Consider the following 14404-nt stretch of genomic DNA (forward strand, 5'->3'; position numbering starts at 1 on the left):
ACTTCAGGATGTTTCACAATGATGGACATAGTCTGAGGAGGTTGGATATGTTTTTGCAGATTCATGACTTGCCAGCTGGATCTCCCTTGCTTCTTCCAGGAGAGAGGGGGTTGAAAGAGCCAACAGGAACTGAGAAGGTAAATGTCACTGCTTCCAGCCTGCCATATTTTGAAATTAAACATGGATTTAACAGATTTTGACGTGTCATAGTCATACAATTCATACAATTCATTAAGCCACATTTAAATGAAAAGTAAGTGATATCCCTCCCATTTAAAAATAATTGAGCAAGTGTTTTTATATTGAACTGAAACACTTCATTTCTATTGAATAATACACCCAATAAGGGAGTAAAAGCACAACATGGATCTGAAACTGACCTTAGATTACTCTTCCTGCATGCTAGAAGTGTGGACAAGGGGTGCCCCCTTTTCTTCTTGGAGGGCTGGGGAGAGAGGTCAGGGCTGAGAAAGTGCACCTGCAGGTTTGAATGGCCCTCCTGGGGCAGGGGTGGGGGGTGGGGTGGGGTCAGGAACAAGGTGTGAAGTCTGTGGTCTCAGGAGTCAGGTTGCCATATTGAGCAAATAAAAATACAACCCATGCAATGTTGGGGATATACTTCCACTAAAAAAATGGTTTGTTGTTTATCTAAAATTCCAGTTTAAGTGGGCATTCTGTTTTTAACTGGCAACCCTACATGGGAGGGAATTGCACAGAGAGGGATCTGGGAAGAACATGAAAAAAAGAAGGAGTTTAAAAAGTGATGGGTGAATATTAGGATAGGGGTTGGAGATAACATTATTTCTAGGTTGTGTACTTAGAATGAGATTTGTATAGAATTTCTAAGGATGCACAGAGGCAAGGTGCTGGTCAGGGAGGCCATCAGATGAGATCAGCACTGATTCTTTCTGAAGACCAGAAATTACCCACAAAAGGAAGATGCTGGGAGTTGAGAAAGGGTTTTCCAGGCAGAGCAAAGCATGTGCAAAGAAACAGAGGGATAAAGCAACACCAAAATCCTCCTCCAGGAAGTCCTACTGGTCCCACGGAGTGGGGGGGGGTGTCAATTCATTTTCCTTGCTCTGTGCCCTCCTGGCCCTTTATTGGAGACTGAATCCCCTCGCTCTTCTACGTTCTGCTGTTGAGACGTCTGTGACGTGGGCCCCATCGAGTTGCAGGTGGTAGGTTATGGGACATCAGACCCAACATCCACTGTCCTAGTTGAGCCATGCAGCCCACAGTGAACCTAGCTGAGCAGACCCCACTTTTTGCAGAAGATTGAGAACAAACACATGAAACGTTCCAACAATTTTTCAAGCAATGCAAAATTTGCATATATATACATGTACTTAAGTAAACATAGAGATTTGATTTATAGAACATCAGACCTTAAGTATCTAGGATTGTTTCCCCAGAGAGAAGTAACAATATGAAAGCAAACCAAATGGAAATGGAAGTCTAATTTGTTACATCCTCTAGGATTTATCCTCAAGCCCACTCTCACTGCTTAAGCGTATGAAGTGATTCCCCTCTTGCATCACTCAGCAGTCGATTGCCTTTGAATGTTATCTTTCAGAGGAGCGGTTCTCCCATATCTTGTGTGTGATACTTTTATCCCTGCGCTTAGAATCCTCACCTGCTTCAAGTTCTTCAACTTAGGGTGCTGTGTAAACAGATAAGTAGGATCATGCTTTCTGCCCTTGGAGGCACAGAGGCTGAGGAAACTCGGGTGTATGTGGAAAGGAAACATTCCGGTCGCCGTCTTCCCACGACAGTGTGATTCAGAGGCAAGCTCATCCAGAGATAAGAACATCAAAAGGTGGTTTCCCCTGATAGCTTTGAGATGTGAATTAATTTCCTTTTTGTTTAAAAATGCTGTTTTCCAGGGTCACCTGAGTGACTTAGTCGATTAAGTGTCTGATTCTTGATTTCAACTCAGGTCATGATCTCAGGGTTGTGGGATTGAGCCCCGAGTCGGACTCCACGTTCAGCTCAGGGTCTGCTTGAGGATTCTCTCTCCCTCTCCCTCTGCTTTCTCCGCCTACCCTGCTCTCTCTCTCTCTCAAATATGTAAAAAAAATCTTTTAAAAAAGTACTGCTTTCCAGAGCTTTACCGGCCAGAATAAGTGGTTTTTGTTGTTTTCATTTTGTTGGTGGTGGGAGAAGCTGTTTGGGGAATCATACTTTGCCGAGCAACTAAGGGGTCTGAGTGGTGGGAGCCTTTCAAGTCCAGGAGTGTTTATCTTGCCTCCGAAGTTAATGCTATACATTGTTTTTCTCTTTCCTTCTCTGTGCATTTCCTCGAAGTGCTGGCCATCCACGGACTGGACTCAGACTTCTGAGGACCTACCTTGGCTTTTCCTTACCTGGGAAATAGCCCATATCTGGCTCTACGCTCCATCTGGGAAATTTGCGTTTTTTGGCACCTTGCAGAGTGCCTCGTCTCCTTTGCCTTTCTTGGCCCTAGTGCCTCCCTTCGGGGCAGAATGAATCCCAAGCTTGCTTTCGGGCCCCACAGAGGGTTCGTTTCTGCTCTCCTGCGCCACCTGCTGTAACCAGCTGCAAACGCAGCCTTCCCCGTCTCCAGCCCCAGGCCCCCAGCAGCAACCAGAGCCAAAATCTCAGACCAAGCAGATGTTACTTAGACTGCCAGCTTTCTGTCCTGGTCTTATCTGTGCTGCCTCCACTGGCTCGCTAGATCAGAATCCCAAATGTCCCCAGATGACTTGCCTCAAGTCACGCAGACCCTGAGCTCCTTGGCCAGAAGGAGGGAGCCTGCCAGTTTGGGGGTTGATGACCAGCAGCTCCTGCCAGGTTCCTGAATATGTGGTCAGGGGAGGCTAGCCCCTGCCCAGCAGTGAAAATGCAAATGAATTTTTTTCACAGTGTCAATATACGCATGGTGCTTGTCCTAGAATGGGCTGTCCAACGTGTCTCCAACATGTTCCCTGATTGGGCCACTAGTTTTTTCGCAAGTTGCTCAGGAATTAGAAACTTTGCTTTGTTTTTTAAGCACTCTGGACTTTTGTACGTTTTCAAAACTTGGTGATTCAAATCAAGGGACCACAAAAAAAGTAGGGTGCTGCTTTTTATTAGCTAAATTAAGCACCCCTCCCCTTATTTCCTATTCTAGGTTGAAAACTTCTTGATGCGGGACTTAGACTTTGCTTATCACCCATCTTACAGAGTCAGGCACACAGTAGGTGTGTCACAAAAGCTTCTCGAAACTCCTTTTCTATTTATCTATTAAAAGGAAAACCTGTCAGGCCTGAGACTCAGATAGTTCACTCCCGATTTAAGCCTGAAAAAATAAAGCTGACTTGGTAGAAAGAAATGATGAGGGATCGTAGTCATTTCTGCTGTTCCTCTGATAAGAAGGAAGATGTAAGCAGCTGTTGTCTCCTGAGGATAGGAACAGTAGCAAGGTACGTGTGCAGGAGACAGTTGGGTTAGATCTGAGGTAGAACTTCCTGAGAGCAGAAATTACAGGGTACTCTTATAAAAATACAAAGGAGGGTTTATCCCAGCAACTAGGCTAGAGATGGATACACACCCATTTAGTTCTGTAAACATTTATTGAATTCCATACTGGAAGCTGGAGTTAAAAAGATTAAGAAAGTCCACTGCCTGACCACAGAGAAGACTGAGACAAATAGTTTCAATGTCATTTCTTCAATGCTAGGAAAGATGCGTGCCTGGGGTGCTGAGGGCGCATGATGAAGGGGCACTAATTTATGCTATGTAGTCAGGGAAGGCTTCCTGGAAGAAGTAATATTTATACTGAGTTTTACCATCGGGTGAGAGATATCAAGATGAATAAATGCAGTCAGTGCATTCCAGGATAGGTGGGCAGCTAGATTAATTATGTAGAAACTTTTTTTAGATCTTAGAAAATTCCTTTCAGTTGTTCCGAGTTGAGGCATCTGGGAAATGCTGTTGTACCATAAGAAATATCTTAACAATCCTGATGGCAAAAGGGGGGCTCAGTTTTCCGTTCTGTGTGTGACTTGTCACCTTATTGGGACAGCCTTTCATGGATTTAGGAGGTTGGAAAAGGTAGAGGAGGGAATCTTGTTTTCCTTCGCATCCAAGGGTCATGATCCTTCAAGCAGTCTCTCTGCTCCAACATTCAGGGCACATTCAGAGCTGGCACGTCTGTGAGCCATCAGATTTGGTGTATTTGGGGGCTGCCTGCAAAGCCATGGGACCCAGGAGGCCACATGGAGGAAGGCTAGGGCCGGGGCCTGCCTGCTGGGTCAGAGAAAAGAAACAGCCTGCCACCTAGAAACGTCTCAGCAGCTACTTTTTGAATTCTAAAGGATTATTTCACCAGGCCCCATTGTACAGATGGGAAAACTGAGGCTGACGCCCGTAGAGCGGCCTCCCAGGTCCTGGGGAGTAAGGGGCGGCTCCTGTGTATCCATTTAGCTTCTTGTTTCTTCCTTCAGTGCTGCAGCGAGTACCTCAGGGTGGGAACCTGTGAGCAGCCTTTTTCCCAGAAAGAAGTGCTTTTGAAATGGCAGGCCAGTTAGTAATGGCCTGTTTCCACTGGATACCCTGCTTATAAGGGCTGGCATCGTGGGGTGGGGGTTCCCAGCCTCCTCCAGGGAGGTCATTCAATCCCAGCCATGGCAGCTGGTGTCCTCCATGCCCTGGACCACCATCAGAGAAAGGAATCCGAGAGAAAACAAAGAGCGCCGCCCGCCCATGGCTGCAGACCTGAGCCCTCCACGCCCGCTTGCCCCAGGCAGGCCCCAGTGGGGCTGCTGCCAGGCGCTGTGCTGCTTCTCCATCCCCTCCTGGGCCCCGCGGCTCATCTGCTTGCTTTCAGAACAGCAGCCCTCCTGAATGGGTCTTTGTGTGCGCCCCAGGAGCTGGCTCCGAAGAGCCCTGATCGAAATGCTGGACAGAGATGTCTCCTCTGGATCCAGGCGCAGCTCGGCGCGGTGCCCATCTGTGGGAGGCAGGCCTTTCTTGTGCCGCCGTGTTGCTCCATATCTGGGAGCGAGCCGGGACCAAGATGAATGGGAGACATGCTCTGCACCCCTGCACGGCGGGGTCATCGGCAGGGCCACGGGGATACCAGGGGATGCCAGCGCCTTGGTCGTCTCTCCAGAGCTCTCTTTCCCATTTGCTCTCCTTGCTGCGTTGCCCCAGAGATGACTTGGTAATGTTAGTACCAAGAGGCGCAGTGAAATGGCCCCTCCTTCTGTGCCAGGCGCTGTGTGAAAGGTTTTCTCCCATTGAATCAAACCTTCCCAGCAATCCTGTGAGGTGCATCATCTTACTACCCCCATTTTACAGGTGAGGAAACCAAGCTTGGAGATGTGAACCTGCACTGGAAATTCTTTTTTTTTTTTTTTCCCCAAGATTTTATTGGTTCATTTGAGAAAGAGATGGAGAGCGCATGAGCAGGGGGGAGGGGAGCAGCAGGAGAGGAAGAAGCAGACTCGCTGAGCACGGAGCCCGAGGCAGGGCTCAATCCCAGGATCGGGAGATCATGACCTGAGCTTAACCATCTGAGCCACCCAGGCGCCCCTGCACTGGAAATTCTGAACACAGATTGGATGGGCCTCTGCCCAGGCTCCCTCCGTCTAGCCCTCAAGGTGTCTCTTCCAGACGTGGGAGTCCCTAAGGCCACTTCACGCTTGGCTACCTGGGAAATCACCATGCTCCGGGGTGCTGGCCGACTCGGGGCGACCCATGGGAAGGCAGAGTCTGCAAAATGCAGACAGCCTCTTGGCCTTCCAAAGTCCCATTGTGTTTACACTGTCATCCCTTTGTGCCTTTTTTTTTTAAACCAAGAATAACATTTTGTTTTATAATATAGAAGAAACGACCGATGTAAGGAAAAGCTTGGGGGTACAATTACATACAGAAAATTTTGCTAAAGGACCCTCCCCTCCCCGCCAGGAGATAACATGGTGCACGAGGGCCAGAGCACAGGATTCATTTCAGGTGCTGGTGGCCCCAGCTCGTCTACCCACTGCACTGCTCTAGCCTAGTGTCCTGCTGTACGGGAGGGGACAAGAATTAAGTCCAGGTGTCAGACTCTGCGGCAGTCTGGTCAGGGGGAAGCGTAGGCACAAATCTTGCTCTTATTTTTTTTCTCCGGAGACAGAAACGGTGGTAATGATAGCATCTATACTCACCTACCTGGCCTCTCATACATCTATGGCAGGGCTGACTAACTTGAGAGGTGTGGTCTATAGTTTTCTAATTGAGCCAAACTCAGCGACCCTTTTGAGGGACTGAAATGTTAACCATGGCTTTTGGAACAGCTTTGTTACCTAAGCCAAATGGCCAAGCAGGACAGGCTGTATTTCTCTGTTTGCAAAGAGGCTATGAGCCATCAAAGGTAAAACAAACAAACAAAAACAGCAGGAGAAATGCAGGTTAGATCTTAGGAAGAACTTCCTAACTGTACAATGTGTTGAGATAATCAGGCAAGATTATAAGTTGTCCTCCAGAGTTTGTATTTGATTTTTTTTTTTTTTTTTTTTTGCTTTCTAGGCTAGAATAATTGTAGTCCATACAACTGGGGATCAGGGGATGATTCTCATAGGCCTTATGTAAAGGCAAGAAACTCTAGACTTGGGATCCTCAGAATTGTTTTTGATAGGGTGGGTCGTTCCCCCCCCCCCCCCCCCCGCCGTGAAGCATCAACGTCCACTGCCAACCACGGTTGCACCAGCCCAACACAGCAATGTTGTAATGATGGGTAATGTGACCGACTCGTTTTTCTACACGTTACTGTCCAAGTTGCTTTCGAGACTCTTTATGCGTTGCTCCCATATCCACTCTATTTCCTTGAGCACGTTCCTCCATTAAACCGTTGCTACGATCGTGGATTATTATTAGAGTCTCATTATGGAGGTATAAGATAAACGCTTAGGTCTTGAGTAACGGAGGTGTAATTGCAGCAGAGGAGTACCCGTCACAATCAAGAGAGTAGTCTGTAGGTGATGAAGTTCCTAAGACGTAGGGCGGTGCACACACGAGTCACCAACATCCCTTCGTTACCCTTCACTTCCGGCCCTCCCCCACTTCATGTGTCGCCATTCTTTGGTGTTTTTCCTGGGAGTCACTTGTTTCTTTTTGACTTTGCTAGTCGCCTTTCTGAGAGTGGAACTCACTCTTTAAACAACAGTTCCAGGGAGCAGATTCAAGAGCCTGCGAGCTAATGCAGGGAAGATGTCAGAAAGGACCTCTTGACTGTGACAAGGAGCGTATATAGGAGAGAAATCCACATGGGTAGCGGAAGGACAGTCCAGCTCTGGTGCACGGGCTCCATGAAGTGGAAGCAGTTTTCTGGATCTTGGTCCTCTATTCATAGGGGGACATGGGAGTCACTGGACAACTTAATCCTTGTGAACAAAGCTGGCCATTTATTTGCTGGACTTGGGTCAGTAGGCAGTGCAGAGTCACTATGTTTGGACGGTGACCAGTAGGCAACAGACCTTCACCAAGAGTATTTGAACGGAAGAGTGACGTGATCAGGGGCATGCGTCGGGAAGACTAAACTGAAAGTCGCACGTAGAACGGTTTATGGTGGGTCGATACGATGACTGGGAAACCAATGGGAAGAGAGAGCAAAAGGCCCACAGAGAAAACATGAGAACTTCATCAAACACAATTGCAATAGGAATAAAAGAAAGGGATTAATGCAAGAAGACGTGGAGGAAGAGTGGTCAGAGCTTGGCAACTTGGCAGCTGCAAAGGAGGGCTCGGCCAAGGGAAGAATGCACTATGCCTCGGTCACTAGCAGAGGTCCCCAGGGAGCCACTGGGCACTTGTCCAATGGCCAGGGGGAGTAATTGGACTTTCTGTACTTTTCTTGCTGAGAAAAAAGGAGGGGTCAGCAGTGGTCTGTTAGCTGTGCAAACTTACCCCCATAGCTTATTGCGATGGGTAGAATATGGCCTTGACAAAGGGTGAGTCAAGATCAGAAATGGGGTGTTGGACATACGTTTGCATTTCCATGACGGGTGAAGCCATTGTGTGGGTCCCATTGCCAGTGCTCTGCCCCCATTCTTCATGGGGATGACATCGAACACTTGGCTTGCTCTTTGTTAGTGGGGCTCTCTGCACACAGAAGTGGGGAGAATTCCACAAAGAATTGAGAGGGAAACATTTAACAGAAAATGCCATGGCAACGTCCCACATGAGCAACAATATTGGGTGACTTATAGTGTTTTATATTCTTCCCACCCTCACTTTTCTTGTCACCATTTCCCTCCTCATAAATCCAGGGCTCCGATACCAGATTTCCTTGACTTAACAGTGAAAGGGGGAATAACTTGCCATTAAGTTCTGTGTTCACTGCTGTTCTGCCACTGGAAGACAGTGGGCCTTGGGAGGTGGAGTGAACTGGGCTCCACGATTAAAGATTTCGGCATGGGAATAGTGCGCTTGTCTCATTGGCATCTCCTTGGGGCCTCTCGGATAACTGGGTAGCACAATCTTTTATGCTGATTTCAGGGCAAGGAGAATATTCTTTGGACAGGCAAACCCCAGATGACTAAAGCTCTTTCTTTAAAGGAAAAGCCCAGAGGGGTTCCTCTTTCTATGATCCAGGTTGGTGTCTGGCCAGGGACCTATGAAACCCCCTGCAGACGAACAGCTCTTGAGGGTCGAGCAGCCTTCTTAATTAAAGACAAGAGATCAGACTCTTCTTATACCCCATTTGCTTTTCCACCTTGAAAGCTGCTTTTAGCCCAACATGGCCTTTCTTTCCGTGGTTGAAAATGCTTGGATCTACACCTCACTAGTTGATACAGGAGAACTAAGCATCCCTCTAGTTAAGTCAGGTGAACTTCAGTCTGGCAAATTTCCTCTGAAGCACAGGGATGTGGTTACTTCCCATTGCCAGTCCCCAGGGGGACTGGAACTCACTGGAGAGCTTCTGAGTGAAACAGGGCCGGGGCTCCCAGGGAAGCCCACTCCTATGAGGGATGCCAGCATGAACCCTCTTGCTCATAATGCCACGCTTTTGGATAAGGGCACTGAAGCCAGCTTAGGTTCCTAGAACGTATTTACCCATCTGCCAATGAGCTTTGCCCTGATTTCTTTGTCTTCTAAATTAAAAATGGCAGGTTTGACCTCAGAACCCTATTGTTTCTGTCTGGGTGAGAACATTCAGGACTTCTTGCCTGCTCTAGGTATCTCTGGACACATGCGGGTCATCTTGGCCTGTGAGAACAGTGCGATTTCCCTTTCCAAGAGACTCTGTTTTTCCAATCTGAAGAATACCCTCGGACCCAGGGCATGAACCTACAGTGCTCTGGCCTTTGTTAGCCATGAATTGATGCCAAGAATTGAGGACACACTTCTGTAATCATTTTGTTGTTGTTGTTGTTGTTGTTGTTGGAAGGCTGCTTGGCTGGTCTTGCAGGCCCCTCTCAGAAGCAGTCAGTCCTCAGTGATCTGCACATGGATTACACGCTTTGTGAATTATTCATGGATAATTTTAAATTCCAAACGGGCCGTGGTACCGCTTGACATGCCTCCGTTAAGATATCCCTCAACGTCCTCCTCTCAGCTAGGGGTACCTGGGGAATGGGATGCATATAAGTCATCTTATAAAAATTTCCAAATCAGAAAAAAAAATGCAACTTTGGAGCAATCTCCTTGTGGAATTGGATTATTTCTGCCCAAACACATCCCTCCATGACTACATAGAGCTCCGTCTTCCGCCCCAAACCAGAACTTTCGAAAATGTCATTGCAATGTTGCGAGAGGGTATTGACACATATAAGTTCTTCTGCCAACTCAAGATCCCGTGGGGCTTGCACTAAAAGCTTCCCTAGCCCTTTCTCAAGACAGTCTTGAGCTCAGCTCTCTCTGAGCCATCTTGTCCATCTGAAAGAGCATGAAACCCAATCAAGCAATGTAAAACCAAACTGAAAATTGGTCGTGCCTCATCCCCTCTTTGGTAAAAGCATCCCATGCTGACTCCACCTTAAAAGTGGAACGTGCCCTTTTTGTGTGCAGAGACTGTACAAAGTGGGCCCCCTGCTCTTTCCAGGGAGGGAATGTAAGCAGATCCCCGAAGAAACCACTCAGCTCAGCAATTTTAGGGCTTGTTGTAATTGGCCTGGCCTAAAAGAACTCAGCAAACTGCGTGTGTGCCAAGGAAAATGCAAATGCTTCCCTGAAAAAGGCGTTTAGGGTGGATGAGAGGAGCGGGCTCATCTGTGAACCCGAGTAGAAAAGCAAGACGGACAGAAAATTCGGGAAATCAGAGAGGCTCCTTAGGGACCTTTTTTTTTTTTTTTTCCACTTAGCCATGGGTGGTGGCCTCACCAACTGAACTGGTCAGAGCAGACAGGGCGAGTGGGGTCTAGTGGGAAAGATCTTGAGTAGGAGGCTTCCTCCTTCCATTACGAGCCTCGCTGTTTCCCTTGAGAGGTAGAGCCATTCTTCTTGCCCTGTCTGGCTCCCCACCAGTTGCCCCCGTGGTCCCCTGCTGGGCTCTGCGACCACCACTGTCCTCTGGACCCTGGGAAGTTAACTGGGGTACTTCCTACGGACTGACTACTCTTAATTCTCTATGGCTTCTCACATCTCTTTTCTGTAAAAAAAGGTAAAAACTAGGAACCCAATTTTGTATGTCTGCTATTTTTCTCCACAGCGCCCTAGAATTCTCTGCAGTTTCTTTTATGCTTGGCTGCCATCTCCCCCCTCCTCTTTATTTGTGACCTCCCGGAGGGTGGGTCCCCCGTCATCCCAACTACATTCCTTGTGCTTACCATGGCCCATCATAGTTACTAGACAAATGACTGTTAATTGACTAATAGTATTTCAGATTACTATGGGATATTTGACGGCATGATTTTTTAGTAACGTTTGGATTTCTATTTCTATGACATAGCTGAGCATATGGGAGGTGTTCCGTCAACACTGGACGGATTCGGATTTTTCTGATGAATTCACGGTCCTCCACAGCCAGGAAGGTACTCTTGGCTGCCCTCCTCTGAAAAATGAGCTAGTCAGGGGCAGCTGGGTGGCTCAGTCGGTTGTGTCCGACTCTTGATTTTGGCTCAGGTCGTGTTCTCAGGGTCATAGGATCGAGCCCTGAGTTGGGCTCCATGCTCAGCATGGAGCCTGCTTGGGACTCTCTCTCTCCCTCTCCCTTTACCCCTCCCCCCGCTCTCTCTCTTTCTCTCAAATAAATCAATAAAACAAATCTTAAAAAAAGAGACAAATGGGCTAGTCAGAGAAGTGGAGAAACCAAGTCCTGTGATGAGTCCAGCTTCCGTGCTGCCTCTTTCCACCCACATCTTTCAGTGCCTAGCGTCTTCCTTTGCCCTCATGGTGTACCTCATCCCCACCTCTTACCATCTCTTAAAACCCCGAGATGGTCTTGGAAACAGCCCAGATATCTTGGACCTCCCTGGAGGCTCTCTCTTCACTTCTTCCACCCTCTAATTTCCCCTTACCTCTCTCTTGTTTCTCCCTTCCCCTCCATCCCTAACCTCTGTGTCCCTTCCCTCTTCGACTTAATGCTGTACTCAAACACAGGTGTATGCTTGAACATGCTACTTCTCTCATCTGCTGCCCTCACCAGCTTGCCTCCTGCTTTTACAGCCCTGTCCTGTGTCCCAACATGCAAGCCATTCCGGACACAGGCCACCTGCCAGCACTTCAGGGCCCCATAGAATTCGTTCCTCATCCATGGTCTTCACCTTGGTGATTTCTCCTGCCCCTAGTCTTCCGTCTCCCCACCATCACTGGAAGGCTTGCACAAACATGCAAAAGACCATATAACACACAATAATTTCACCTGGGCTTTGGCCAGTCACGTGTAGAATTAATGGCCGCTTAAACTAGTGATATTTTTAAAATTTACTCTAATTCTGTTTAAAATCCTGATTCACTATAGGTTCTGTCTTTATACGAATGTTTCCATTTTTCCTTTCCTGTGTTTCCATGTCTTGCTGGTGCATTTTGTATGTGTACATTTTGTTTACTCCCCATTAGAATGGCCTGTGATGAAATTAGCTTTGGAGGCGGCATTCAAACAGAGATCAGACAATATTCAGTTGGGGCAGATATGGAATGAATTCAGACCGGAGGGATGGGGGTCTTCAATAAGATGACTTCTAAACATGTCTTTTAAAGCCTGAGATTCTCCTTAAGCTGTAGGAGTGTAGGAGTTTTACCTTTTCCTTTGTGTTGTCCCCTCTACGGAAGGACATTTGCCCCACCTAGGAGGCGCTTAAATACTGGAATTAGCTGAGACGGTAAAAACAAATAATTCCGTTCAAGGGAAAGAGGAAAAGGCAGCAAAGACACTCTGGATATAGGTGACCTTTGAACGTATTAGGCCTTGAGATCCTTCAGTAGGAGTTGAATGCTTTGTGTGAGGATTTCATGTGTTTCTTCTGTCCAGCTATTCCTTTTGGGCCTCGGGCTGATCATAGACCGAAACACTCTCAGAATTAGTGGGACCCCCAAGGGTGATTTCCGGCCAGTAGGTAGGTCTATGTGCATGGGCCCCTCTCCTGGACCAAAGAACTTCCGACGACAGAGCCCGTCTAGCCTTCTCCAGACAGGAAGTGATCTTTCCAATTTGGGTTTGAGCTAGCAGAATGGTTTTCTTCTAGGAAGTAAAATAGCATTCTCTTTGAAGTTTCCCTCCGTTGGTTCCAATCTATTCCCTGATGCCCAGCAGAGCAAAATCCCACCCTTCCCTGAGAGCCGTTTGGATAGTTGAAGACAGCCATTGTTTTTGATATGCAGTTTTACCTTCACCTGCCTGACCATTTCCAGTGTTCCCAGTTCCTCATGACATGATTTCCAGTCTCTTCTATACTTCGCTTGCTCTCTGTTCAGTGTTCTCCATTTTGGCTGGTGCAGGGTCAGAATGGGATGCTCTGGCCAGCCCGAAGGGGAGCAAGACTCTCTTTCACCCCATCCATCCTCCTGTTTGTTCTTCAGCCCCCGACACAGTGTCCTTCACGTGCTCGGGCCCCTGATACGTCCTCCTTGAGCAGAATGTCTGGGCTTCTCTTCCATCCTTCACAGCGTTCCTATTGCCAAAAGTCCTCAGTTTTAGATCCATTTGCATGAACGGAATTTTTGTTTGTTTGTTTGTTTTTGCTGCTTTCCTTGAATTCTCCAAATCCTTATTGCTGTTTTATACTTGACTTGAGTTTATAACGAAGTTTGAGTGTCTTCGGGGCTGGTTGCTTTTTTTCATATTTAGCCCAGAGCCCAATATAGGTCTGAGAAACAGATCTGGAGTCTATGATCAGTAACCGTATCACGAATCAACTTATCATCATCATCCTTTTGGTGGCACATAGCTCCTTTGGTCTCGGGTGTTTGTTTTGTCTTTGTGTCTGTAGTGTCTGCATTGCTTATGGAGAAAAAGCCCATGAAGAAGGTTTTTAATACATGGAGTTTTATGATTTTATTCCAAGCTCTGTCTTCCCACGTGACTCGGTACAGAGCTGCTACCCACATCCGGGAGCTAGTGGAATTTAATAAGGATCAGTAGGAACCAGCTTGAGATTGCATTTGCTGAAACTAAGATGAGATGCTTTATGCCGACCCCCCGGCCAGAGCTCCCTTGCCAGGACAGCTAGAAGAGTCGCTGAGGCAATGTGATATGGTGAAAAGAGCTCTAGGCTTAAATAGATTTAGGTCTGATCCCTATCTCTGCCACTTATTTCATGGTCCGTTAACCACTGTGACCTCAGTTTCTTCGTCCATAAAATGGAGTTAACCTAACTTCACAAGCAAGGTCTCAGAACTGGTATGATGGTGGAATGAGATCATGTGTCACAACCTACGTGGCGAGCTCTGGCCAGAGCACTGTGGTCATTCTGCAGTGTCTTTATTCAGTCCCCACTACCAGTCCCCAGTTCTGGGCAATAAGGAGCTTCCCAAGAGGCCATCGCTTGTTTCCCCTGCATCCGACACGATGACGAATTCTCTCCTGCGGGCTCTGTCTGGGACTCTCTATCTGTGTCATACCCAGCACACCGTCTTCATGGCTGGGGAGTCAGTCAATGCTCGTTAATGGTGCCGCTCATTGCCCCGCACTGAGGAAGGTCAGTGAGCATCATTTCCCCTTCTCTCCAGAGACAGAGCCCGTAGTCTAGACACACCGGGCAGGGGGAAAGCAGGAAAGCTAGGCCCTTAGCTCCACTGACAGTTTTCCTAGTGCCTTGGACACCTTACTTGGTTGCATGAGCCTCTGGTTCTGTTTGCAGAAAAAGTAATTAATATATTTGATTTCCTACCTGCCTGCGAGGGTAGGGGAGAATGAATGAGACCATATCTCTCCGGAGAAAGATACTGTTTGGACATACAGTCTGTTTCCATCAAGGTGGGGAGAGGTAAATTGCCAGGGCTCCAAAAGGCTGTGTGCCCACGCTGGTGAGAGTCCAGGAGC

At 47.6% G+C, this 14404-nt stretch overlaps 1 protein-coding gene across 22 annotated transcripts in view; it reads left to right on the plus strand.

Annotated features, from left to right (window-relative positions):
- The window catches only part of LOC123792676 (uncharacterized), a 205638-nt gene that overhangs the window by 85098 nt on the left and 106136 nt on the right, over positions 1-14404 (plus strand). For all 22 annotated transcript variants that reach the window (XM_087868336.1, XM_087868348.1, XM_087868346.1 and 19 more), the window contains exon 3: positions 60-137. In XM_087868336.1, the coding sequence (XP_087724462.1) occupies positions 60-137 (78 nt within the window). The remainder of the gene's footprint in view (positions 1-59; positions 138-14404) is intronic.

Source organism: Ursus americanus, chromosome 16 (assembly GCF_024610735.1).
Source record: "Ursus americanus isolate L20-20 chromosome 16, mUrsAme1.1.p, whole genome shotgun sequence".
NCBI lineage: Eukaryota > Metazoa > Chordata > Mammalia > Carnivora > Ursidae > Ursus > Ursus americanus.